This window comes from Stigmatopora argus, chromosome 14 (assembly GCF_051989625.1).
Source record: "Stigmatopora argus isolate UIUO_Sarg chromosome 14, RoL_Sarg_1.0, whole genome shotgun sequence".
Taxonomy (NCBI): Eukaryota; Metazoa; Chordata; class Actinopteri; order Syngnathiformes; family Syngnathidae; genus Stigmatopora; species Stigmatopora argus.
The window spans coordinates 3,428,651-3,451,876 of NC_135400.1; the positions used below are offsets into that span (position 1 = coordinate 3,428,651).

The window sequence follows — 23,226 nt, forward strand, 5'->3', positions numbered from 1 at the left end:
CACAGCAGCTGGCATCATTGTTATAATCTAACCTGTTCTGGAACATTTGCGACTGGACACTCGATATGGACAAGGTGTTTCGAAGCCAACCCGCAAGGATGCCCGGGTTTATTTCCTAGAGGCGTTCACCAAACACGGCCCGATTTGACCATCTTAAAACTGGAAAGCGTGCCAACCCAGAACACGAAATGTCAGACAAGCGGCGGGACGTGTCTTTGTACCTGGTAGGGTGAAGAGGACAAGTGGATTATTTTTCATAGGGATTCATAGAGACTTCTTTTAAAGAAGCTATTTTGGGAAACTTCGACTTCTGCAAATTTGTTCCTCTTCTACACGCCTGCAACACCCGCTATCTTCTTGCCTGACAATCCCAATATTTCAACTATTTGGAGTTTTAAGACGGGGCAAAGGAATCGCGCGCTCTTGCAGCATCAGGACCAACATTCCATGCGCGTGCCCGCCCCGGTAGAGCCTGCCGGGGTTGAAGAGGAGTTGGACGATTTAAAGTTGGCTCGGCGTGTGGAAAATAAGGAGCCGATGCGATGAAAAGAGCATTCTGTGCGGAAATTCTGTCGTGTAATTAACATTTTCAATGAGGGCAAGGCGCTCTAACGAACAGGATGACTTGCAAAATATTGACTTTATCCCTCTTGATTTGGACCGTGCGACACTGCTCGTCACGTAAGTCATATCGTGCAGTAAATGTGTTGCTTTCTTGTGTAATTGGCGTTTTTGTGTCTTTTGGGGAAAATATTGCGTGCATGCGTAGCAGTGAAGGGCATTACGTGTCTGCCCTGGAATTCCGAAGGACATGTTGTGATAACTATAGCATGCTTTGTCGCTGTAAAAGCCTCCAGTACACATTTATCTGGGAGTTCAACTTGGGGGATTCGGTCGGTCGTTTCGTGGCGTTTGCGTTTGCGTCAATCCTGCAGAATTAAGGTGAGCGCCGATTGGACTGTCTGCATTGCAGTGCTTTCACTCTGCACGCAAGTTTGTGCCCGGCGCAGCCTTGCTCAACTTGCAGGAACAACGCCGCTGAATTGATGCGACTGCGTCAAACATAGTGAAGCATACATTAAAACTGATGTCAAATTGAACTCATTGGCAGCCTTTGACGTCGATAGACGTCCAATTCATTTGAACTGGGAGGGTCTACTCGTGATGAACTCATTTGAACTCATTTCCTACCCTTGATGATGATAAATGTCCAGTCCATTTAAGATGTCAGGCATTCCAGTACAAATGGATTGGCCGTAAACTAATGCTGAATTCATTTTAACTCTTTAACTGCCATTGGCAGGGATAGACGTCCAAATTGTTTGAAGTGTGGGGGATGGCAGCAAATGGACAAAATGGCCTGAACGTTGTGACTTGTTTAAATTCACAGCAGAGGGATGAACAGCCCACATGATTGTCATCAATGCCACTGAAAAGGGTCAAAATGAAGACGGTTAAATATAGGCTGAGAGCCTGGCTGGGACCAGCCCACTGCAGCACTTTTTGGAGGGAGTCATAAGCTGTCAATCAAAAAGCCTTGCATACAATGAGGTACATGGACCTCCAACTCGATGTACAAATTATGTTTAAAAGGGATGTAATTAACATTTTAATGATTTCAAGACGAATCAGGTGTCTGTACAGTATAATATAAAACACACTAAATGCTTTTCTTTGCATGCAGTGCCAAAGTGATCATGAAATCCTTCAATCCATGAAGTTCAACTGTGCTGAATGACTCAGTGATTTTGCCTTGCGAGAGGTGGGCGTGCAGAGAGGATGTTGGTCGCTAGTCACGTGACTCAAATTTGGAATTTAAAATTAATCAGCAGCCAATGTCGTTTGGAGGATTTGTGTGATTACAGTTGGGTTCGATTCTGCTATGAAAGAAACAATGCTTAATTAAGCATTATATGTGAAGTGAACAAAAGTTTATTGAATGCTGAGTACTTCATGATGGTTCAAAAAATATATTTGTGCACAGTTGAAATGGGCCAGATGAGAATGGACATTCCTCAGAAGACTAAACCATAGTGAGAGGAAAGTCTGTTCACTCATTCTGTGCCCTTAGTATATAATGCTAGACCAGCAATCATGTGGCATCCAATCATCTGCTGAGAATTGGTTCGTCACTAGTAGATTTTTGATTTATTCGAAGGTCGAGGGTGTCAGTGAATACAACAAACTCATTGGTTGCCATCGATAAGGATAGATGTCCAATCATCCTACTCTGAAATGATTGAATGAATCACAGGTAGTAGATGTCAGATGTCTATTGCTGTCAATGGTAAACACTGTGTTTGAGAGGCCTTAAGACCATTTTTTGGGACAATAAGAAATTCAACAACTGTCAAAATGGTTGATTGATTTGATCAATAAATTTAGAAAAGTTGCCTCAAGTAATTAGAAAGGCTCCCCACAATATAAGAAAAGATGATAACCTCTTTCAAAGTGGGAGTGCTGGGACTGAATACATGAATTCTCACATGCTTGGATGTCTACTTGTGGCGAAGTCATTTCAATTTAAGAATAAAAAGAGCTGCATGATTTGACGTGGCGGCAGCCTGACGGCCGAGTGGTTAGGACATCGGCATCACTGTTCTGGCGTAGAGACTTCAATCCCAGGTGGGTGCTCACTGTGTGGAGTTTACATGTTCTCCCTGGGTTTGGGAGGGTTTTCTCTAGGTCCTCTGTTTTCTTTCGACATCCCAAAAACACATGGTAGGCAGGTTGAAAACTTTAAATTGCCCCTAGGTACGAGTTTCAGCGTGAATGGTTGTCCATCTCCTGGTTGGACACCAAATCAGAGTTTCCCCTGCCTGGTGCCCATAGTTAGCTGGGATAGGTTCCAGTGAAGCCAGTGACCCTTGTGAGAATAAGCGGTTTGGAAAATGAATGAATGAATGAATATATTTTTGAATTGTTAAAAGTAAGTTTAAAAAGATCTGGTTAATCTTTTTTAAATACTAAAAGAAAAAACAAATAAGAGAATGTGTATGGTTTCCCTTAAAAAAAATCCAATAATAATATAATTCTTTTTTTTTACAATTCTCATTCTACCATTAATATTTCTTTTTTTAATGAACATTCATTTGCTACCACCATCCTGGTTTAAATGAATTGGATGTCGACTACTGATAAACTCACTTGAATTCAGAACAAAAGGATGACAGGACGCCACATGATTGGACGTCGATCATCGCCAATAGAACTGAAGGAACATTATACAGTGAATAAAGTGCTGGTAACCACCCCAGCACTAGTGATAAGACCATCTGCAGAGAAGGTACTGCTCTGCCCCTCACCCTCCTCATCTGATTTCTGCATAGCACTGCAGTAAAAAGATGTGTCAGCTTGCTGGGCCCGTCCCACACTCTTACAGATGACGCAGCACAAATGGAGAAGGTGCTCTAAAAGTGTCCACACTGTTTCTACCCCACAGATCCAAACTGATGAATTTATAATAAGTGCATTGAGGAGGAAAGTCTTTTTGAGGGACACATTGAAGGGTCCTTAGAGGAGACCTTTGGGATACAGAGCCTTTAAAGTATTAGAAAGGAATGCTTGATTTCCTTTCTTTATTTCTGGAGTTATTAAAGCCAATCAATAAGACTGCCTTAAAAGCAATGCAGATTTCCTGTAATTGAATATTCTGGTTCTGGGTGTGCACAGATGAAATTCTGTCAGAGGATGCAGATGCACCTGGGAAGGTCACATTAACCTTGCCTGCCATGATTCGTTCATACGGGGTAGTCCTTGAGGGGAAAAGCAATGGTGGTCTGACCTCTCAGGGTGTGTGACATTTATTCAAGCTAGCAAAGAAAAGAAGGACATTTTGTATTTACTCTGTCATTTGCAAAGACAAGGTTAGATGTACAATCGTCATTCTGCTGTCTATATGAATGAGTTTATCTGTATTTCTAGCAGACATGCAATTCATTTGAAGTGGGAGGAATGGCAGCGAATGAACGTTGAAGTGGAAGAGTGGCAGTGAATAAATGAATTACCATTCCTCCCACTGCCAAAGGATTAAATGTCTAGCATTGTCAATGGCAGCCAATGAGTTAATAGTTGGAATCACAACGAACCTTTACACAACAGAGAGTGTTTAGGTCAAAGCCCAGTAATTTTTGTATTTACTTGTCATCATACAATGTCATCCACAAATTTGCTCTTCTCTTCACCTATTATCATGAGGTGGCAAGGTTTTCATTTAAATACTGGAAACAATAAATCAATTTACCAATAATATCATGTTTTTTTTTACTATATCGTGCATTTAAAATCCTTTATTTTTTCCCAAATGTGACAGTGTACCTTATAATCCAGTGCGTCTGATGTATGAATTCTAATAGAAATATTGTTTCTCCAGTAAATTGCTCAAGACATACATACATTTGCCAACTTAATACCCATATGAAAAACAATAAATTGATAAACCAAACAATTACAATATTAAAAGATAAAGAACATCAACAAATATAGTACATTGATGCATTAATGTGCCTTATTATCAGGTGCGCCAAAAACATAGTACAAGTTTAGCTTCTAGTAAAAAAAAGATCTCATTCATTACAAATAAAATAAGATACAATCCCTTAAAAACTATCATTGCGATACTTTGGGTTTCCTTTATTAGCACGATTTTAAGGTTTATTTTCCAATATTTTTTTTGATTTACCACTGGCAGATTTTTTACAGTTGTTATTTGCTGTGTCATAATGTTGAGCGTGTGATTGGCTCCAATGATTGATTTTTATTTTTGCTTCTAGAAGAATGTGTGGACCCACTAGTCTCAGGCCTCTACGCTTCGTCCTTCTTGGCCTCCTCCAGATATAATTTTCTCTACTCTGCCAATTTTGCCAAGTTGTATGGTAAAGTTCTCGCTCACTCATAGTAATGACATGAATCTCAGAGTATTTACATTGCAACTAATTACAAACATGCCTTTGTTGTCTTTGTAGGAAGCAGCGGCTGGTCGCCCTCCCTTAGGGACCGGCAGCCCTGGCTGCAAGTGGATTTGGGTAGGAAATACCGCCTCAGGGCCATCGCCACCCAGGGAACGTTCAACTCGTACGACTGGGTCACAAAGTACACCCTCCTCTATGGAGACAGGCCGGACTCATGGACACCATATATCATGAAAGGAGGCAACTCGGTTAGTGCCAGAGGATGGAAGAATTGAATGCGTTGGTGATAAGATGATAGGGTGTTGTGAGGGTGGGGGGCGTTAATTTTTATTTTTTCACAGGGTCCATCCAGCCATGCATTTCCTACTACTCAATGAGATTTAGGTACTCATTGAGATTTAGGTCCTTCAAATCAGGGATTTCTGTACCTAAGAAGGTTCCTTTTAGTTCAAGATGTCAAACTCTGGCCCAAATCTGGTCTGGTCAGACTGTATCATTTTCCAAGGACCATCAATCATTTTCATTGATTTTTTTCTCTCTGAAATAATATGTATGTAAAATTTCTGTAACTCATTTGTCTCCCACCAATAATTAACCAAATACATGAAAAAAATAATGCTTAAAATTCTAGAGAATATTGATAGTTTTTTTAATCCAAAAATGAAAATATAAAAAATGCTGTGCTTATGCGCCAACTTTTTAATTACAATTGGTGAATAAATTAAAATTTAAAATGAAAAATAAATGAATGAATATATAAAACGAAAATAGTCATGTTTTTAATAATATATTTTAGGGGACAATTTATTAGTCAATTTCCCTGCAATTGGCTGGCCGCCAATGCCTGGTGCCCGTAGTTGCCTGGGGTAGGCCCCAGCACACCGCGGACCCTTGTGGGGATAAGCAGTATGGAAAATGAATGAATGAATGATTAGTTAATTAATTTTGGTCGACCTTTTTTAAATGGCATTGATGCCAATTTGACTGGGTGTAGTGTCCCAGTCAAAATGAATTGGATGTCTAGCGCTCTCAACGGCAGACAATTTAGTTAAATTTGTATATACGTATGTTGGCCAATATTTTCCTACAACAGCATGGAAAACCAAAGCTTACAAGGCCTAGTCCATCCATCGTGATTTGCAACAACAACTTTCTTTCAGTTTTACAATTAACATTCAGGACAGGCAACTTTTGAGGCCAAGTTTGCATGATTGTTTTATCAACGCTTGTAACCTTTTGCTAACACTGTTAAGTAATTATAGTAGATTTTGATCTTTGGTTTGACTTTTTACATCAACAGTAGACTGTACCGGTATTGGATTAATACAGATTCATGGTATGTTGATTTTAGCATCCTGCAGTCCCCAAAGAGCAAAGCTTTCCACAAGTTAATGAAGATTTCAGGGGGTGGACTGAAATATAGCACATTATTTCTACCACTGACAAAGCTCATTTAATCGCGCCTTCATCATTCCAGGCGAGTTTCTTAAAGGGACTATGACTCAATATCACTCCCTCCTATTTTTTTTGCAGACTCTGCCTGGCAACTGGAATTATTATCAAGTGAAGAGGAACGTTTTTCATTATGCCTTTACCGCAAAACACATTCGCCTTCTGCCTCTGGCGTGGAACACAGAAAATGGAGGGAAGATTGGTGTCAGGCTGGAGCTGTTTGGATGCCATTATGGTAAAGGATCATTTCAGTTTAGTTACTGCTGGCTTTGTTCTCATGGAAAATTAGTAAGGCAAGGCAAGGAGAGGCACTCTAACACAGTGTGCTTTAAATCATATAAAAACATTGTAATAAGCAATTTACAAAAAAACAATCTATTGAGGCGGCCCAGCGCCGCGAGTGGTTAGCGCGTTGGCCCCACAGTGGGGGTCCTGGGTTCAAATCCAGGTCGGTCGGTTGTGAAGTTTGCATGTTCTCCCCGGGCCTACGTGGGTTTTGTCCGGGTACTCTGGTTTCCTTCCACATTCCAAAAACATGCATGGTAGGCTGATTGGACACTCTAAATTGTGCCTAGGTATGAGTGTGAGCGTGAATGGTTGTTTGTCTCCTTGTGCCCTGTGATTGGATGGCCACCAATTCAGCATGTCCCCCGTCTCTGGCCCGGAATCAGCTGGGATAGGCTTCAGCACCCACTGCGACCCTAGTGAGAATAAAGCGGTTCAGAAAATGAATGAATGAATGAACAATTTATTGAAAATAGAATAAAACCCCTCATCAAATTCACAATAACAGGTTCAAACAAAAAGAATAAAACAGGAAAAAGCAGAACTCATACATTACAGTTTTGAACTGCAAGGGCAGTTTGGAAAATGCTATAATAAAAATGGTGTTTTTAGCACTGAACTATGTGTTTGAGCACACCTCAGATTTTCATGTCATTTGTTATAGAGAAGAGAAGGTGATTGCTGCCTTACACTGCTTTGTACTTGTTCTTGAAACACACAACAAACCAGTTCCAGATGACCTAAGGCATAGCCGTTCAAACTACAGCCACTGGGCTGCCTGCATCCTGCTACATAGTTTTAACTGGTCCGCAGCAAATTATGAAAATGTAATTGAATATAGCCAATGAAAGAATCTTAAATTCATTTACATTCAGATTTAACAATAGATGGAGTTAATCACTTAAATGGTGCCTCTCCATGATTTCCAATCATTGTAGGAAACTAGAATTTCAGTATTTTTTTACGTGGGTAAACGTAAATATAAACCATCTAATGTGATACATTGACTGCAAAAAAAGTGAAAAAAATGATTTTAATGCGTTTTTATGGTTGATTGACATTTTCTCTTTGTTCTGCAAAGTTAGTTTCAGTGGTGTTAGTCTAAATATCAGCTGCTGTCAAGTAGTATGTATTAACATTTTTGATCACAAGATTTTAATGGGGCAGGCATGGTAGGCTGATTGGACACTCTAAATTGCCCCTAGGTATGGGTGTGAGAGTGCATGGTTGTCTGTCTCCTAGTGCCCTGCGATTGGCTGGCTACTGATTCTGGGTGTCCCCCGCCTCTGGCTCGGAGTCAGCTGGGATAGGTTCCAGCACCCTCTGCGACCCTAATGAGGATAAAGCGGTTCAGAAAATGACATGAGATGAAAGAATGGAAAAAACAATTACAAAATAATCCTACAAACAATAAATCTAGGAAAAAAATAACATAATACAAACTTAATTAATTCCATGGTGTTCATAGTTAACTTCCAAATATTAATTTATTCATATTATTAAGTTTTAAATGCTGGCCTGATGCCCGAGTGGTTAGCACGTCGGTCTCACAGTTCTAGGGTCGAGGTTTCGATCCCAGGTTGGTCCTCACTGTGTGGAGTTTGCATGTTGTCTCTGTGCTGACATGGGTTTACGCCAAGGAATCCGGTGTGCCCTCACATCCCATGGGTGCAGGTTTTCATTCCAAACCATAAAGAGGACACCTTTACACCAATCTGGTGTCCAACAAGTGCAATCAGTGGATTGCAGTCAGGTGCTTCTTGTTTTCTGCAGAAATCTTGTTGGTTAAAGTGTCTGTGCTGGATCGGTTGCACCAAAAACCTGCACCCACAGTGGCCCTCAAGGACCGGTTTGGCTACCGCTGCTCTAAATTGTCCCTATGTATGAGTGTAAGTGCAAATGGTTGTCTGTCACCTTCTTCCCTGCTATTGGCTGGCCACCATTTCAGGATATCCCCTGCTTGTTGTCCATAGTTGGCTGGGATAGGCCCCAGCACCCTCCTCAATCCTTGTGAGGATGCTTCATAAGGAATCAGGAGAATTCAGCATATATCTTGGTCCAAGTATTGCAAAACTACCTCTAAAATAACCTATGTGTCCTGTCAAAATGCGCACCACTCCCCCAGATTCCTATGTGCTGCAGTATAACGGGGATGATTCGGTGGTGTATATGTACCCCGGTAAAAGGTTCCATACGCTCAACGACCACATTGAAATCAACTTCAAAACCCTGGAGCAGGAGGGCTTGCTGTTACACAGCGATGGAGTACAGGGGGACCTCTTCACCCTCGAGCTAAAAAGAGGACGTCTCCACCTTCATATCAGCCTTGGTATGGCCTGACATAATTTAATCTGGGGAATTCAATGTCATCAGCCACAAAATGAATGTCTCTGTTTCAGGTGGTAGTGTTATACACAAAACAGATGGCCGGACCACTCTAGTAGCTGGAAGCCTTCTCGACAACTTGCACTGGCACTATGTTACCATCAAGCGATGGGGTCGTCAGGTAAACTTCACCGTTGACAGCCAAACGGTGACGGCTATCTGTAACGGTGAGTTCAGCCATCTGGATCTGGACAATAAGGTAGGCTACGATCTTTAGAAAGTTGACATCTTAAGATGTCTGGACCAAGGTGTTAAGGTTCTTTGCGCCTGATTTCTAGTTATACGTCGGTGGTGTAATCGAGCCTAAAATGCCTCACCTGCCCACCACGCCGAATTTCCGTGGTTGCCTGGAAAATGTCTTCATCAATGGCATCAATGTCATCCATAAGGCTAAGCGGGAAGAAGAGGACATTGTCATACCCAGAAAGGTATTCTGTTTAGAGCACGTGTCAAATCGGGCGGCCAGATCAAACCCGTTATATCATTTTGAGTGCGCCACCAAAGTAAATTACATGCATTTATCAATCTCATGTTTTTAAACAATATTCCTGTAGTCTTCACTGAAAGCTTGAGGAACAGAGAAAGCCGAGAGTGATGACATTTTGGTTTCTTTCATAAATAAATAAACAGGTTTTAGGCAGCCTGCCGGATGAGTGGTTAGGGCGTCGGCCTCCCAGTTCTGGGGGCGAGTGTTCGATCCCAGGTGTGTCCAGATTTTATAAAATGAAAAAGGGAATAAAAAAAAAATTGACTAGATTGTCTTGTTTTAATAAAAAAACATATTAATTAAGAAATAACAGAATAATTATAGTCGTCTTTTTGTGTTAGTTTTTCAGTTAAATTTAAAAAATAAAGATTTAAATATAAAGATATTATTTCTTTTAATAAAAAAAATATATATATTGCGGGGTTGTCTATCTTGTGCCCTGCGATTGGCTGACCTCAAATTCAGGGTGTCTATTGCCTGGTGCCTGTAGTTAAGTGGGATAGGCTCCATCAACCTCTGTAACCCTTGTGAGGATAAGGCAGTACGGAAAATGAATAAATGAAGTGTTTAGGGGCCTGCTGGGGGAGTGCTTAGCGCGTCAGTCTTGCAGTTCTGTGGTCGAGGGTACAATCTCGTGAGTAATCAGTGTAGAGTTTGCATGTTCTCCCCAGGCTTGCGCGGGTGTTCTCCGGGTCCTCTGGTTTCCTCCAACATCCTAAAAACATGCATGCTAGGATGGTTGAACACTCTAAATTGCTCGAAGGTATGAATGTGAGAGGGAATCGTTGTCTGTTTCCTTGTACGCTGCAATTAGCTGGCCACCGATTCAGGGTGTCCCCCGCCTGGTGCCCTTAGATACCTGGGATAGGCTCCCCTTGCGACCCTTGTGAGGACAAGCAGTTCAGAAAATGAATCTATTAATTAAATAACAAAACTGAATAAGTATGTTGGCTATTAACTATTTCACTGCCATCGACAGTGTAAGGCCATCCAATCCATTTGAATTAGAACGGTTGGCATTGAGATATCATGTATACCTGCCAATGACGACGATAAACGTCCAATCCGATTTACTATGGTGCCTCCTAATGAAAATGGATTGAACGTCTATAGCCGTCAATTGCAGCCAATGAGTTAAGAGACTCAAAATTACTCGCTGTGGAGTAGATGATCAAATAGATTTTGGATATATTACAGAAAAAGATGCATTTTGCCTGCCGTGACATTCTTCTTAAACCGATGACCTTCGCTGGACCCAACAACTACCTGCAAGTACCAGGCTTTTTTAGACGGCCTCGCATGTTCATCAAGTTCAAGTTCCGCTCGTGGGACTACACAGGACTACTCATGTTCACTCGCTTTGCCGATGACTTGGGTGCCCTGGAGCTAGGACTGAGTGAGGGGCAGATCAACGTCACTATCTTTCAACCCGGAAAGAAAAAACTTCAGTTTGCTGCAGGTTGATCTTTCACAATCGTAATGATCAGAGTGATGAAAATCAGTGATTTGACAGGCTTTTCTATTCTGTCCAGGTTACAGGCTTAATGATGGTTACTGGCATTCAGTGGATTTGGCAGCCAGAGATAACCTGCTAACCCTCACAATTGATGAAGAGGAGGGTTCTCCGTTGAAGATCACTAACCCCTTCACAATTCGTACTGGGGACCGTTACTTTTTTGGAGGTGAGGTTCAAATATGCAGTTGTTTTCATCTTTTCGCTGTGAATTTACATCAGTTTAACAGTTGTCGATGTCCAATCAATTTGAACTGCAAGGGATGGCAGCGGATGAAGGAATGGAATGGACTCCCACTTCAAATGGATTAGAGGTCTAGCGTCATGGCAGCCAATGAGACATTGGTTCTGCGGATATCTCTTACATTGTGTTTTCCTATATCTACTCTCGGCTATAAGTTACTATCTCTATCTATACTGCTATTTTTCGAATAGCAGGCTGTATCCGATTTGGTCACAAGACCAGATTCGATCCAGTATTCACATGTATTTTCAGCACCCTTGCACTATTTGGCTGCTGTTAATCAAACCACAATCCAAACATGTTGAGAAAATAATATTAATGACAGATGATCGTGTAATATTTATAAACAGATCAAATCAGATCATATTGGATGTCAGATCTTCCAGACATCCCTACTCAGATATATTCCTCGGGTGGTGTATTGGATTTTATCTGATAATGGGTGCTACTCAAAATGTTAAAAAAATGTTTCAGGGGTTTAAATGGTTCTTCTTTGCTTCCAAAATAAAAATAAAAAATATACCCACAAACGTAAAAAAATATATATATATATACCCGCAAACATAAAAAAAAATAAAAAATATACCCACAAACGTAAAAAAAATTAAAAATTGCAGTGCCACATTGAATACAGCCCAGAGTAAAAAAATAATAAATAAAAATAGTAATAAAGAAAAATATAATAAAATGTACATATCGCTGACTTTCAGCTAAACCCCTCAGCAGTTACCACAGCAAAACAGTCAGTCCGTATGCTACTAGATATGTCACAGGTTTTACGCCGCAACAGGCACAGTTTAAAAAAATGGCACCAAAATGTTAGTTTTTATTCTGACCGATTACCACCAGCCTCCTTGCTGCTGTACAAAGAGGAAGGTCACAGATTGATCAATACTGCGGTAATTGTAAACACTACAATCTGGAGATAAACGCAAATCAACTTATTCTGGTATATCTTCATGCATTTTTGTTCAGGCTGCCCGAAAACCAACAACACCATCAGGAAGTGTGAGACCAAGCTCAACCGCTTTCACGGTTGCATGCAGCATATCTTCATAGACAATGAACAGCTTGACATCGACATTATATTGCAGCGACAGTGGGGGCGCTACGCTGAACTCTTGCTGGGAACATGTGGCATCACGGACAGGTGGAAAGTGTTCCTTTCTGCTACTGTTGCGCTGAATATGAAGTCATTGCTGATGGGCATGAAACATACTTTGTATTTTGATTAACAGATGTAGTCCGAATCCTTGCGAGCATGAAGGTAGATGTATTCAGTCATGGGATGACTTCATTTGTCTGTGTGAAAACACAGGTTATAAAGGAGAGGTGTGTCACATGTGTAAGTGTCAAACTCTATAATACCATTGTTTCTAAAGACAAAGCCATCCCGAATGATTTCAATTGAACTCTTTTAACCCTAACAGCTGTGTATAAAGAGTCATGTGAGGCCTACAGACTCAGTGGAAAGTACTGGTCCGGAAACTACACAATTGATCCAGATCTGAGTGGTCCACTAAAGCCATTTGAAGTATACTGTAAAATGAAGTGTAAGCAAGAACGTCATTAATGATTTACTTCCAGAATTATATTATTTGCTTTTCCAACAATTATCTTCCACTCCAATGAACCCCACTAGCATACAAAGCTTGGACGGTGATTTTGAATGACCGCACCAGTGGTACAAAGGTAACAGGGAGTTCAATTGATAATCCATTCATTGGAAATGTCAACTACTGGAACGCATCGTGGGATGAAGTAACCGCACTGGCCAACACCTCCTTATACTGTGAGCAGTGGGTCGAATACTCCTGCTACAAGTCCCGTTTCCTCAACACACCAAGTGAGTCTGTTAACCAAAACTGTAAGTGAAGGGAAGCTTAGTTGTGCTCAAACACTCTCTGATTCAGATGGAAGACCTTTTGGTTACTGGATTGGGCGCAATAATGAAAGCCACTATTACTGGGGAGGAACTTTTCGAGAGGTCCAAAAGTGTGGTTGTGCGATTAACCAGACCTGTGTTGACCCCAAGTATCAATGCAACTGTGATGCAGACTACAGACAATGGTGAACAAATTACAAATTGTTTTTGTGTTATGTAACACTGACGTGACAATATCAGAATGGTCTTGTTAACCTATAGGTACTCTGATAACGGTTACTTGGACTTTAAGGACCATCTCCCTGTCAGGAGGGTGATGGTTGGAGACACCAACAGGACTGGCTCAGAAGCACAGTTTACAGTTGGACCTCTCCGCTGCCATGGAGATAGTAAGAACAACACTAATGGTTTACTTTTGTAAGATTTTTGAGTTGCTTTCTCTCCATAACATTACACTGTTCGCAGGAAACATCTGGAACACTATAGCCTTCACAAAACCTGCCAACATAACCTTCCCTACGTTCAAGCCAGGCTCCAGCGCCGACATCTCCTTCCATTTCAAAACATATAGATATGACTCAGTTTTCATGGAAAACTCTGACGACCACCTGAAGAACTTTATCCGACTAGAGCTTAACAGTGAGTTTGCCCAGAAGCAACCTATTCTCCTCATTTGGCTGCTCTTTAACCCTCACTTCTTTTCAGCCACGCATAATCTGGTATTTGTCTTCATGGTGGGGGATGGCATCCAAAATGTGACTCTTCGCTCCCCTGTGCCACTCAATGATAACGAGTGGCACTTTGTTCAGGCTGAGATTAATGTGAAATTGGCTCGACTCAAAGTTGACTACCAGCCTTGGGCCGTCAGGCGTTTCCCCAGTCAGACCTTTGTCACCATGAACTTTACAAATCCACTTGTTGTAGGTATGTGACTACAAGAATAATTAATCCAGTTAAAGTAAAAAAAAATGTATATTGAATAAATGTTGTTTTATAACAGGTTCACGCAACCGGACCCAAAAACCCTTCTTGGGTTGTCTCCGAGGGTTGCGGCTGAATGGTGTACCTCTCGATTTAGAAGGGAAAGTCGATGAAGAAAAAGGTATAAGGAGGAACTGTACTGGCTATTGTCTCAATGCTACCATACCTTGTCGTAACAGTGGACAATGTATTGAGGGCTATGCCTCTTACACCTGTGACTGTAACAACACTGCATTTGATGGCTTCTACTGCCATAAAGGTGAGTTCTTAAGATAAATTGTCAATTCAGTCTTTTGTCTATTGTATGCATGCAAAAATGCTAATTAAGCCCTCCTCATCCTCAAACCAAGATACACCTCCCAACAACAGCCAGTGGCCAAAGGGTGCCTGTGCCTGTTTGAAATGTAGGGCCGCATGCGGTCATGATCACAAGTACAGGTGCGGGCACCCATTGGCCATTGGCTGTAGTTGGTAGGCGGATCTTTTTTTGAGAATGAGGAGGTCTTTACTCCCTTTTTTGCATGCATAGTATTTACATGAGAGTACAACATTTAAGTATTTTCATGCACAAGTGAGTATCGTCAATGGTTACATTACAATGACAATCAGCGTCGATGTAAAAAGCATGCAATCGTTCATTGGGTTGGGCTTTTTGCTGGTTCATAGATCCCGCCTTTGCTTTGTTTACTGTCATCAGTCTGGAGGACTCTTTTTGACATCCGGTGTGTCCTGCTGCTTTTGCCGTCTGGATCTTGTCAGCAAACTGAAAAAGGCTTGTTCCGCGCTGGACGCGGCCGGCAGCCCGGTATAAAGCTGCCTTTGGTCGGAGGTTGCACAAGCACTCCTCGGTTGATGGGTCTGTGCGGTATGGTGTGCAGGTGCAGTAAGGCGTGTTGTTTGGAGTTTGGTTGGCTTCTATGACATTGGCCATCAAAGGCATGTTGATGGCTAGTCAGTCCGGAGCAGTTTCTACCTATAGTTCCATAGTTATCAGTACCTGTGCATTTTTATGAACCAGTTGGGTATGGGTGACATCCACTGCTGCTTCATGATGCCTGGTCTGATGATGGCTTCTTTGCTCCAGTGCCTGCCCGAGGCCTGCAGGTGGGTGTCCGTCTGAGACACCCACCTGTTCTGGTGACTGTGTGGCGTGCCATTGGTGTGGTTCATCATGTGTATCTCCTGTGGGTACACCATGGCCATGTTGCGTATGCTCGCCGTGTGTGTGGGGTCAAACTGTTGCATCAGCCATATTTCCTCTTTGGCCGTCCGACAGCCTTTTTACCCGAGCGCAGTTCTAGGATCTTGTCGCCGTTTAAGAGCAGGTCTGACCCAAAGTATATGTTGTCTTTCTGGTGCTTGGTCGTGTGGTATATGCAGTGTTTCTAGGTGAGCAGCATGAACCTGCTGCTGTTTGTGAGCCCTTTTGTGGTACCAGAATTGGTGTTAGTAGACCTCCACCGGCTCCTCCCACTCTCTCTTGTAGTTGTTGTCTGTATAGAACAGCAAGTAGATGGTGTTGTTGAACATGCTGATGGTCGTGTTACCATGAATGGCAGGCAGTCTGCTCGGTTAGCGGTATCATGTTGGAGACGGTGCATCTTGCTCCCGTCACACGAAAGGCTCAGTGGTTGTATTAGATTAGATTAGATGGAACCAGTCTTTGGACATCAGGAAATTGATCCAGGTCTGATTTGGTATACGGTCGTAGCCCGTCAAGTACTCTAAAGGGTTTTGGTCCTGGCCTTGCTGCGAATAATCGCATCTGCTGTTTTCTATGTAGGCGTAGTAACTGTTGGAGAATTTCATGATGATGTTCTTTTCCACGGACTGTTTGATGTACAGCATGTAGTCCACCCAGTCCTGCTTGTCTATGGGGGCATCTAGGTCGGTGGCAGCAGCTTGCACGACCACCCCTTTGGGTGCTTCAGCTTGAGCCGTATCCTCCCTGTCAAGCTTGCTTACCAGTCTCTCGATCAGTCTGTCTTCCTCGCCGTCCAGGTCCAACAGCGCTCTCATCAACAGGTCTGAGCAGAGGAGCGTCTGCGAGGACTTACAGGCCTGGGGCGTCGCCATTTCCGTGTCCTGAAAGCAGTCCTCTGTCATCTGCAGTGCCACGGACGACTGGAGCTCCTGCACCGTTGGCCCGCCCGTCATCCTGCTGAGCGTCGCCACTGCCTTGTCCATCATCGTCATCCCCCCAGCAAGCTTGAGACAGGCGAGATCAATTCATTGAGGACTTGGGTGGTGAACAAGTCAAACACAAAGAGCCAAAAGTTGAAACTGTGAGAGTCAAAGAGCCACAACTTGCATCGGAAGCAGCATGGAAAAATCCAATCTGCCAAATTATTTTTAAAATACTATAATTTATTTTTTGTTTTTCATGGGCCCTGATGAATTTGAGTGTTTTAAGTGAGAATAAAAATAACAAGGCAAAGAGCCATAGTATATACAAAATATGATAAGAAGCAAAGAGCTACTACATTTATTTTGGCCAGGAGCCGTATGTGGCTCAAGAGCCATGTGTTCGCCACCCTTGATTGAAGAGATTCCTGGCCTCTTGCAGCAGCATGTTGCCCTGGGAGTTGGCCGGACAGTTCTAGCGCAGAATCAACCAGTGCCCGGTTGTAGGATGGTTGCCCTGCCACCCTCAATGCGACATCGATAGGTCTGACCAGCTGTCTGTGAAGTTCCAGGATTTGTCAGCAGAGGCCTGATGAACAATGTTTTTCCTGTATTTCTTGGCCTATGCAGCACCATTGTGTTTTTTTGGGTGCAGTTGCAGGGCCCACTGTTTGAAGCTTTCGTCGAACTCGTCCGGGTCGTTGCGTTGGAACCTCGGATATCTGTGGATGCGCACCGGCGTTGCCGTGCCATTTGGCATGTCCAGTTTCTTGTGCAACGTCAGGTAGCACAGTCTGCAGTTGTGTATGACCACCTGCAGGTTGGACTTGTGCAGGTGGTTCTCTAAGATCTTCCGAGTGCCCGCCAGCATCTCCTTCAAGGTCAGTGTATTGCAGTTGTGCATGATGTCCTTGGTCATTGGGTTTTTGATGCTCTCCTCTGACTGCCAGCACACCAGGGGGCTTTAGGTGGCAATCATCGACGCCTCTAGCAGCAGCTCGCTGTTGGTCCATGCAGACATGCCCTCGTTTTGAGACGTACCGGAAGAGGAGCAAGCAACGATCTCACCTTCAGGCTTCTGAAGCAACTAGCATTGTGGAAGTTGGTTGAATGTACATTTTATATTGTCCGCTTGGAGGTCGACATGAGCACATGGTAGTAGAGGACGTTGCCTTCTGACAGCTTGCTTGACATGATCCATAGCTGCAAGTGGTGTTCGAGTCACTCAAAGAGGTTACTCACCGCTTCGATGGTGATCACGATCTCTTTGAAAGTGTGTATTGTCACCTGTGTGATCATTCTCATGTAGTCGTCGTAATTGGCTTGCGTGCATGCCTCCTTGAAGTCCTCCTACCTGTCGTCCGAGCAGTAGAATGTCTGAAGTATCACTGTGTGCGCTCGCCAGTCCTGCTCTGGTCCTTGTAGAGCCTGAAGGGCTTGCTCTCCTCCTCCGTCACCAGGACCGGCTACACTTGGCCTGTCTGGTCCTCATAGTTATTGCTGGTGCCATCCCCTGTGTTGTTCAGGTCTTGGTAGTATCTCTAAGAGTCCGGCACTCTGTAGTGATCTTCTAGTGTCCTCAGCTCCAGCAGGTCCATGAACACATCCAGAAACCTAGTCAGTGTCACCATCCGGCTCTGGATCCCTAGGCGGCCCTTCACCGTGGTGTTTTTCAGTCTGAATGTCGTGCAGTCGAAGATCAGCCCCTCCCGAGTCAGCTCAAATTGCAAGCTGTGGGGGGTGGGGGTTGGGGCTCAACCACTTTTTCCCCGTCAAAAAATAAAAAAATGACTCCTCACCAACGCGCCCACCAGGAGTTATGTGTAGGAATCGGGAAGTCAAATCTGAGTCCAACTCTAAAATTTGGGTTGACGGAGGGAGATGAAGGTTGGACCGAACGTTTCTTGGGAAAACAAAGGGAGGAAAACAAATGCGGGTGGGCAAGCGGTGAACTGGCGGCAGGTGGGTGACGGGCAATCCGTCGTCAGTGCTCACGGCTAATGAGGCAGACACAGGAGGAGTAAATTTTAATAACAAAGAGCAGTTCACGAAATAAAACCTTAATACCAAAAAACGTGGAAAAAGTATCAAAGCAACAACAAAACCAAAGAAACCAGGGGAAAACATGAATGGACACGTGGAGAACTGGACAGCACACTGACGTGACCAATCCGACGGTGGGTTAACAGGGTTTTAATACACCAACAGGGCTTGATGAAGACACAGGGTTTAAATACACCCACAGGAGATGACAAATACACAGGGTTTAAATACACCAACAGGAGTTGACAAGACAATTGGCAACACATGGGTCACATTAGAGTAGCAACAGAAAAGACACAACAGGTGAAACTAATGTGGAACCACAAGGACAGGTCACACAAAGGAAAAATACCCAAAATACCAAATCCCCAGCATAACATGACACTCTCTTTTTGTTGATCTCTTTTAAGATATCGGTGCCTACTTTGAACCAAATCCCCAGCATAACATGACACTCTCTTTTGTTGATCTCTTTTAAGATATCGGTGCCTACTTTGAACTTGGATCCTGGTTGAAGTACAATGTGCGGAAGAAGCCAATATCCGACGAAGCAGCATGGGCCAACTGGATAGACCCGCATTACGACAATTTTAGCCTGGGCTACAACGACACAGCTGATGACATTGAGTTCAGCTTCAGCACTGTTTACACACCGGCCGTCCTACTCTACATCAGTTCCTTTGTACATGACTACATTGCTGTGGTACTAAAGAACGATGGTAGGGACCAAACGCACAAAGGCTTTTCTTACTGTACCGTAGCGTATACAATGTCAATACCTACTGTTGATTTTATTGCCATAGGCAGCGTCGATCTGAGGTATAAGCTGGGACTCATCACCCACAAGTACGAGCTTACACGCCGTAATCTTGCAGACGGATACCCACATTACATCAACATCACCAGACACAACCGGACCATCAAAACACAGGTCTGCGGATTCGCACACTACAAACAGTATTTGCCTTAGTTCTATTAAAATTAACAGCACTTCCAACAGCCCAAAACATTATGAAAGATACTGCTATTTTTTTAGCAATTCGGTCTAATGTCAAGAGCTTCTTGCTGAACGTCTATCTCTTTTTTTAATACGGAATATGAGCCAATAACATCGTCAATATTGCCATGGATCATCTTCAGATGTTGTTTTTCAGGAAACATTTATTATTTAGCATTGAGCTACTGTGCCGTCTAATGTGGAAGATTGTCTAGTGTAAGTTTTATTACACATCAACAACCACTGCAGAATCAGGTGTGTGGAAATTTTTGAGTTTGTCGTTTTTAGGAATCGGCTCAGGGTTTCGGAAAAATTGGACAAGTCTTTAAAAATAGGTTTACCACATGACGATGGCACAATTATTAGGGGGAATGAAATCCAGATTTACACTTGTAGGAACCAGTAATTGATTGTCTCTGCAGGTGGACTTTATGGAGCCTATTGTCGAAAAGATAACATTAGTAGAAGATGCAAGATTCGACTCTCCAAGATCCATGTTCATGGGCAGAGTAATGGGTAAATTTCTCTTTTCCATGTCAAGAACACACAAGTTCTTTTTTTTTTTAAATGAATGCATTTTGACTGCATCTTGTTGTCCCCCAGAGGTCGGTGATATTGATTATGAAATACAAAGGCACAACGCCCCAGGATTCATTGGCTGCATCTCTGGCGTCAGATATAATGTCTATGCCCCTTTAAAAGCACTTTTCCGGCCCAATGAAACAGATCCTCCGGTGACTACACAAGGTTACGTCTCTGAGTCCAACTGCGGTGCCTTCCCTCCCGTCCTGGGTTACGTCCCATGGGAAGTGGATCCCTGGTTTACCACCATAGGTATGCCAGTTAAACCATAAATACAGAAGTTAACTATAAGCACATGATTTGAGTTCTTATTTTGTACATGCACTTTTCAGATTATATATATATCCATGATGACCTCGGCCTTTTCTGGATAATAGGTGAGACTTTAAAACATCTAGCTACCGTATTTTCTGCACTATAATGTGCATCAAACTTTACAGTCATTTAACAGCTGTTTCTGTCCCCTAGTCATTGTCATCCTGGCACTACTCCTTCTGCTTGCGGGCTTGTATAGCATCTACGTGTATGCATACCAGCAAAAGGGCACCTATCGCACCAATGAGCCCAAACACCTAGAGTCGCCCAGCAGCTCGCGGCCCCTCACCGAAACCCTGAGACGAAAGATCCTGCCGGAAATGGATGAAGAGTTCAGGAGCGGCTAAACTTAAAAACCCCATGTGGAAGTAGTGGGAACAATAGACAGTGACTTTAGGGAGGACTCACACTTTTTTTTTCATTGATTATTATGATCATACACTATTGGCAGTCCCTCTGAAGTAGTCACTTGTGGGTTTAGCTACCAAGATTTACTGACTGTAAAAAAAATCAAAAGTTAAAGGAACAGCAATTTAATCCAAAAAAACGGAATAAACTGCGACTGAAGCTATTTATAAGTATTGTCATCCAATCAATCATCTACAGTAAATTGACCTACTGTTGTTGGCCATCAATGGGTTGTCCGAGTCTATGCTGTTCTCAGGTGTCCTGGTTACCCATTAGCTGCCATTGACAGCACTAGATGTCCAATCCATTTGGTAGCAGAAAAATGAACAAATGTTCTTTCGCTGCCACCCGCCCAGTTCAATTGGATTGGATGTTTACAAGTGATAAACTCATTTAAATTCACACTAAAAGGATGGATAAATAGATGTTTATCTTCATCGATGGCAATGTAAGAGTTAAAAGATGAGTAATTTCTGTAATTTTTATTTTTTAAAGCATTTCAACTCATGAATGAATGTCCATTCCCTGCCACTCTTTCAGTTACAATGAATTCGATGTCTACAAGTTACAAATTTACTGGTGAGATGTAAATGTATAATCCATTGCGGTCCTAACTACTAAAACTTAATGATTGTCAATACTCCAACATGTTACCTACAGTGGTGACAATGTAGTATGTACTGTATATAGTGTATATACATTCTGTTGAATTTGAAGCTTTAACATTTTATCTCCAAATTTAATTTGAATCTAAACTCCTTTTTTTCTCCTGGCAAGTCTTATATTGGGTGTCATAAAAATCTCATCTCATCTCATTTTCTGAACTGATTTATACTCACTAGCGTCACGGGGGGTGCTGGAGCCTATCCCAGCTGACTTCGGGCCAAAGGCGGAGGACACCCTGAATTGGTGGCCAGTCGATCACAGAGCATGAGGAGACGGACAACCATTCATGCTCACACTCATGCTAAGGGGAAATTTAGAGTGTCCAATTACCCTACCAAGCATGTCTTTGGAATGTGGGAGGAAACCAGAGTACCCGGAGACAACCCACACAGGCCTGGGGAGAACATGCAAACTCCACAGAGGTAGACCGACCTGGATTTGAACCCATGTCCCCCACTGTGAGGCTGACGCGCTAACAACACAGCTACCGAGCCGCCCGTCATAAAAATAGATTCATCAAATATGTTAAATTAAAGGCGGCGGTTGAGTGGCTAGCACGCCGGCCTCACAGCTCTGGGGTACTGGGTTCGAAATCCAGGTTGGTCCACCTGTGTGGAGTTTGTATGTTCTCCCCGGCCTGCAGGGGGATTGCTTCGGGTACTCCAGTTTCCTCCCACATTCCAAAAAACATGCATCGTAGGCTGATTCCACACTCTAAATTCCCCCTAGGTATGAGTGTAATTGTGAATGGTTGTCCGTCTCCTCATGCCCTGCGATTGGCTGGCCACCGATTCAGTGTCCCCTGCCACTGGCCTGAAGTCAGCTGGGATAGGCTCCAGCACCCCCCACGGCCCAAGTGAGGATTAAGCAGTTCAGAAAATGAATGAATGTTAAATTACCTCACCAATTAAACCCACAAGCAACCACAGAGGATAAAGTCAAACTATAATATCTCCTCTATCTTTTTTATTTCACTTGTGTTGTTTTTTTCCCCCAGCCTTAGTTCGGTAAGAAGCCATGCCCGGTGCTGTACAAAGTTTGTATTTTGCAACGTTTAAGCGCCCCGCTCTCGACCTGCGTGTCTCACACTGTCCTGCAGGATGAAATACTGAAGTGCCTCATTTGAGCAAGCTTAACACCGCCCCTTCCCTCAAATATCCACAAAAGCCTCATCAGATGGCGTTTTGGATCCAAGATAAGGGAACCTATTTCAGGCTGTCAACTTCCTACCATTTGAACTGTGTGAAAGTACCACCATAGCTTGCAATATTTCCATGTAAAAAAAAATCTCCAAATTTAGTTGTGAAACTCAACCAATCTCAGAGACATGAACATAACCATTGCAAGATCTGTATAGTATTGTAAACTTAAAAAAAGGCTTAATTACCCATACGGAATGATACATGTGCAGTTCAGAAAGGCCATACTGTATTAATATAGATCCCAGCTTTGCTGATTGCAGTATTATACCTCTCTTATAGCGTGGAGCTTCAGACTGTCGCTTTAATAAGGTATCAATCACATATCTTACCTGTTATTGTTAACTCACTAGCTGCCATTCACAGTGCTTGATGTCCAATTGAAGTGGTAGGGTTGTGAGCAAATGTTTTGATGTCACGTGATTGGACGTCATTCACCGCTAATGGCACTGAAAGAGTGAATCTGATTTTTGGGATTTAAAAAATGAGTGAATGGAATTAAAATGCGGTTGATACTGTTACATTTTTCAGGTTTTGGTAAAAAGACTCACCTCCCTTATAAAGTTTAACAGAATAGAACAGCTTATCCTTTTGAGGATAAGCGGTTCAGAAAATGAATGAAGGAAAGAACAGAAATGAGTAAAATGATGGAAAAAAAATGTAGATGTTTTACTTCCAGTTGAAACACATTTTCTGGTCAATTCACGATAAAACTGATGCTTGTCATCACTCTTTGCCTGCATCTACTTC

The 23,226-nt window shown here is 42.7% G+C and overlaps 1 protein-coding gene across 1 annotated transcript; it reads left to right on the forward strand.

Annotated features, from left to right (window-relative positions):
* On the forward strand, positions 1-20,739 carry cntnap1 (contactin associated protein 1). The gene is made up of 24 exons (XM_077619509.1): positions 1-681; positions 4,773-4,874; positions 4,965-5,158; positions 6,444-6,597; positions 8,773-8,976; positions 9,047-9,231; positions 9,311-9,460; positions 10,717-10,978; positions 11,052-11,201; positions 12,252-12,426; positions 12,515-12,621; positions 12,707-12,829; positions 12,919-13,122; positions 13,190-13,346; positions 13,423-13,550; positions 13,627-13,800; positions 13,867-14,085; positions 14,162-14,401; positions 18,789-19,028; positions 19,113-19,240; positions 19,729-19,822; positions 19,910-20,140; positions 20,221-20,265; positions 20,357-20,739. Exons 1-24 carry the CDS (start codon positions 621-623, stop codon positions 20,548-20,550), a joined length of 3,921 nt encoding a protein of 1,306 aa, XP_077475635.1. The 5' UTR covers positions 1-620; the 3' UTR covers positions 20,551-20,739.
* The last annotated feature ends 2,487 nt before the right edge of the window (positions 20,740-23,226 follow it).